Genomic DNA, 5,340 nt, shown 5'->3' on the forward strand with positions numbered 1-5,340 from the left:
ATTCAGGAGCAGAGTCTGTCCTGCTGCCCTGCTATCTGTTCTACCTGCAGAAGGATGTTACAGTAAAGTGGACAAACGAAGATGGAATAACGGTTCATGTGTATCCAAAAGGTCCCGAGGGGCCTAACAAACAGCATAAGACTTATAAAGAAAGAACAAAGATGAATGACAACCTGCTGAAATTTGGAGACCACAGTCTGACCATAAGATACCCTTCATACAGAGACAGAAACACCTACACCTGCTCCATCATCAACAGGAGAGGAGAGGAACTGATGAAGAAGCAGGTGATGCTGAATGTCAAAGGTTGGTGCTGATTTATATACCAGTAGAGATATTAACTAAAATTTACCTAAACATTTTTAAAATGACCATAACTGCAAACCTCCAGCTGATACAGTTCAACATCCTTCATAGAACGCTCTGCACAGGACAATGAATTAATTATAGATGTTCAAACTGCATGGGAGGTCCACCAGATGACTACAGGATTTCTGGTACTGCCCACCTATCTATAGCTTATGGTTTCTTTGAAGACCTATCAAACCCACAGACAGACACACTTAATCTTTCATGTACAGACACCCAAAAAGCTATACAGTAAATAGATACTCCAAATGGTTGAAGGTCATACAACAAGGGCAGGGGTCGGCAACCCGCGGCTCCAGAGCCGCATGTGACTCTTTAGCACCCCTCCTTGGAGGGAGCTTTTTCAAAAATGTATGAAAAATAGATTTTTTTTTGTGTGTGTTTATTTTAATATGGTGTGCAGGAGGTCAAACAGACATTCATTGTGTTTTCCAATGCTGTAAACATTTGTATAATAAATAAATGTAAACAATATATGTAAACATTTATTTCAACGAAAATGTGTGTCACAGCCATAAAGATCAGTGGTCAAAGCCTGCAACACACGTTTCAGCGCATCGCAGTGCCAGGCTAACAAAGCTGCAGGTGTGTCTCAGGACATGGATCCCAAAGGGAAAAAAAGGAAAACAGCTGATGAGAAAAGAGGTTTTCAAAGAAGAAGTGAATCATTTACTTTAATTACCAATGTGGATGGATTGCCTGCATTTTTGATTTGGCACAAGAATTTGTCAAATTATAAAAATAGCAATTTGGAAAGGCATTTCCAGGGAAGGCTAAATATTCAGCAGATCACAAAGTTGGGAACGAGAGAAAAAGTGCTATTGCAGAACTTCTGGATAAATTAGAGGAGAGCAAAGATAAATTTAAGAAGTGGATTCCATCTCCAAACTCCACTACTGCTGTAGTGGAGTTTGGGGAGGGATTTCATGTGGGATTTCATGGTTAGTGCGCTCTGCTGTGATGGATGTCAGTTCCTGCTTGGTTCCTCATGACTCAATCAGCTCCTCCCAACAGAAACACGTCCACCATAGAAAGATTTCTTTATCCTGTTTCTATATCATCGATGCAACAAAACATAAACCACGCGGTGAGAGTGTTCACTGCTCCTTCCTCACCTCATTCTACTATGTGACATTTGCTCCAGGATAAACATTTAATCATGAATCCTTATTATATATTTAAGCCCACGTAGTCCTTTTTTTAATAGTGGGCTAACACTTAAAGGCTGTGTTGCCATATGAGGCTGATACAAGACTTTTACATTTTTGCGGCTCCAGAGAGATTAGTTTTTTGTCTTTCTTGATCCAATATGTGTTAGGAATCCAGTTTGTGTGGGTTGTGTTTTTGTGTGTTTTCCCTCCACCACCAGGTGGCGCTTGGTTCTCGTTGGCCCTCTCACACACCTGCAGATGGTTGCCTCATTACCTGAGGACTCCTAAGCTGCTGACTGCCACTACCTCGACGCCAAAGTGTTTGCCAGTTTTGGGCACTCTAGCCAAGCTGAGTTTTGCTGAGTCAAACTGAGTTTTTGTCAACCTTAGTCTTAACCTTGTTGTTTTTTTGTCTTTTCTTGGTCTGTAAATAGTCACTCTCGCTGTCTCAGATCTGCTGTTCTCCCAGGTGTCCAACCACCAGAGTTAAGTGAGGCAGTTGCCGTTGATCTCTCCTCCGTTCCTGCCGATTACCATGACCTCTCCCAGGTATTTAGCTGATCTATAGCCTGTTCTCTGCCTCCCCACAGACCATACGACTGGGCCATTGACCTGCTTCCTGGAGCCCCTTTGCCCGGCATTCGTCTTTTCAATGTTTCTAAGCCAGAAAGGGAGGCTATGGAGAAATATATTAGGCAATTCCTGGCTACCGGCATCATCCGCCCCTCATCTTCACCTCTTGGAGCAGGATTCTTCTTTGTGGGGATGAAGGATGGTTCACTTCGGCCCTGTATAGACTACAGAGGTTTGAATCATATAACTGTAAAAAATAAATACCCATTGCCCCTGCTGTCATCTGCCTTTGAAACCTTTCAAGGTGCCACTGTCTTCACAAAACTGGACCTCAGAAATGCACACCACCTGCTCCATATAAGGGAGGGAGACAAAAGGAAAACTGCCTTCAAAACTCCCATTGGTCACTTTGAGTATTTGGTATACATTTTGGTCTAACTAACGCTCCTGCTTGCTTCCAGGTCCTGGTCAACCACATTCTAAGGGATTTTTTTGAATATTCTTGTTTTTGTATACCTTTATGATATCCTAATTTTTTCCAAGGACATCTCTGAGCACACTATCCACGTCTGCCAAGTCCTACAGTGTCTGCTTGAAAACAAGCTTTTTGTCAATGCTGAGAAATATGAGTTCCACAAACCTTCAGTTTCCTTCCTTGGATTCATCCTTGGGGTGGACAGGTAAGACCCACTGAGGAAAAAATTAAGGCTGGCCCACACCTGAGACCCGCAAGCAGCTTCAACGTTTTCTGGGCATTGCTAATTTTTACTGCAGGTTTATTCGCAACTACAGCCAAACTGCTCTACCTCTAACTGCCCTTACCTCCACTAAGGTTCCCTTTGTTTGGTCTCCTGAGGCTGAGGCAGCCTTTTTCCGTTTAAAGAGACTCTTTGCCAAGAGTACAGCCAGACCTCTCCAGACAGTTTGTGGTGGAGGTTGATGCCTCAGATTCTGGAGTCGGAGCCGTTCTCTCCCAAGTTTCTGGTACGGCTGACAAATTATACCCCTGTGCCTTTTTCTCTCACAGACTCTCTCCTGCTGAAAGAAATTACGACGTCGGTGATTGTGAGCTTTTAGGCATAAAGTTGGCCCTGGAAGAATGGAGACACTGGCTAGAGGAAGCAACTCATCCGGTTCAGGTTTGGACAGATCACAAGAACCTTTCATATATCCAATCAACCAAGAGACTCAACCCCCGCCAATCCCACTGGTCACTATTTTTCTCTCGGTTTAACCTTTCTATTTCCTTCCGCCCTGGCTCTTGGAACGTCAATCCGGATGCCCTCTCACGGCAGTTTGCCCTGGACGAATCTAAAGAGTCTGCTGCTCCCATCCTGCCTCCAAGCTGCTCAGTTTCCACAGGATTCCACAGGACATACTATCTGACCGCAGCTGCAGTTCATCTCTCAGGTATGGAAAGTTTTTGTTTGGCTCTAGGGGCCAAGGTCTCTCTCACTTCCGGTTACCACCCCCGATCCAATGCCCAGGTGGAATGTATGAATCAAGAGTTGGAGGCTATTCTCAGATGTCTCTCTGCTTCTGATCCCTCTGAGTGGAGTCAGTTCCTCCCGTGGGTTGAATATGCCCATAACACAAGTATCTCCTCTGCTACTGGACTATCCCCATTCGAGACTTCGATTGGGTACCACCCACCCCTTTTTCCAACCGAAGAGGCAGCCATTGCCGTACCATCTGTTCAGCACCACACCCGCCGTTGCCAGACCTTCTGGAACCGGGCCTTGACAGCTCTGGGAAGGACCTACGAGCAAATCTAGAGATGGGCTAACTGCAGGAGGAGGGTTGCCCCATCCTATCGCCATGGCCAGAAGGTCTGGCTCTCAACACGTGACATACCCCTCAAGTCAATGTCTAGAAAGATGTTCCCGAGATTCATTGGTCCATGTGAGGTGGAGAGGACCATAGGGGAATCTGCCACCGTCTCCGTCTCCCCTCCTCTCTCCGCATTCACCCCAACTTCCACGTGTCTCATCCAGCCCCTTGTGCCCACCCGCTGAGCCCCCTCCCCCCTTGGACATTGATGGCCACCCTGCCTACACCGTCCGCCGTATTGTGGATGCTCGTTCTCGTGGGCTTGGGTGGCAATACCTCGTCGATTGGGAGGCTTACGGTCCTGAGGATCATTCCTGGGTCCCTGGATCATTTATTTTGGACCCCTTCCTCATTAGGGACTTCCGCCTCTCTCAGCCCTCTGGCTCTTCTGGACCGCCGGGTGGCTGTCGTTGAGGGGGGGTACTGTTAGGAATCCAGTTTGTGTGGGTTGTGTTTTTGTGTGTTTTCCCTCCACCACCAGGTGGCGCCTGGTTCTCGTTGGCCCTCTTACACACCTGCAGATGGTTGCCTCATTACCTGAGGACTCCTAAGCTGCTGACTGCCACTACCTCGACGCCAAAGCCAAGCTGAGTTTTGCTGAGTCAAACTGAGTTTTTGTCAACCTGAGTCTTAACCTTGTTGTTTTTTTTTCTTTGCCTCTGGGCAGGAAGTCCTCCTGCAAACTGGATGTTTTTGACCTTCTCCCCCTGGAAGGATTGTCTGAGCTTCAAACTGAGCAGAGGATTCATCTCCACAAGAAACCGTTCAAGTACCATAGGAAATCTAAGTGGCAGTCAGCTCCTCCGTTCCTCAAGGAAACACCTCAACCTGGGTAAACCCTGTCCGCCCTCCAGAGCAAGTCAATTACTGGAACAACCCACACCTAATGAATTCAGAGAAAGACACCTTTTCTGGAAATGTGAGTCCTGTTGCCTTTATTCCCTTTTGCAAATCAAAGCTCAAATTTCCCACTGAGCTTGAGCTAACCACAGGAACTTCCCCTTCACTTTTCAGTCCCGGTTCGCCAGTGTTCAGAGCAGCACTGGACCCATCTCTACCAGTTCTCAGTAAAGCTGTTAAACCTTCCCCTGGTCTCTCTGTTTGGTTTTCTGCATGTGGGTCAGATCTTTGAATAAAATCATGACAATATGGCTCTTTCAGCAGTTTGGGTTGCCGACCCCTGGACTAGGGTGAACTTTAATATCAGTTAAACAGAAGAAACAATAACCACCGGGCAGGGGCGGATCTAGAAAAATATTTATGGGATGGCAAAAGGGGGGCAGGAATTTTTGAGGGGTGGCAACATATGGCATTTGTTTACGCTGAATTTAATCGCAGTTATCACAGTTTGGTGAGAATATTATGTACAATAAGTGTTTCATGTGAAGCAGTTTATATTAGAAATGCATCGTACAAT

At 46.1% G+C, this 5,340-nt stretch overlaps 1 protein-coding gene across 1 annotated transcript in view; it reads left to right on the top strand.

The window, feature by feature from the left end:
- The first annotated feature begins 8 nt into the window (after window positions 1-8).
- The window catches only part of LOC107103834, a 14,307-nt gene continuing 8,975 nt past the window's right edge, over window positions 9-5,340 (top strand). Inside the window, exon 1 of the mRNA XM_015403670.1 lies at window positions 9-306. Coding sequence (XP_015259156.1) covers window positions 162-306 — 145 coding nt within the window. The 5' untranslated portion in view covers window positions 9-161. The remainder of the gene's footprint in view (window positions 307-5,340) is intronic.

Source organism: Cyprinodon variegatus, unplaced genomic scaffold (genome assembly GCF_000732505.1).
Source record: "Cyprinodon variegatus isolate N-32 unplaced genomic scaffold, C_variegatus-1.0 Scaffold1538, whole genome shotgun sequence".
NCBI classification, from domain to species: Eukaryota; Metazoa; Chordata; class Actinopteri; order Cyprinodontiformes; family Cyprinodontidae; genus Cyprinodon; species Cyprinodon variegatus.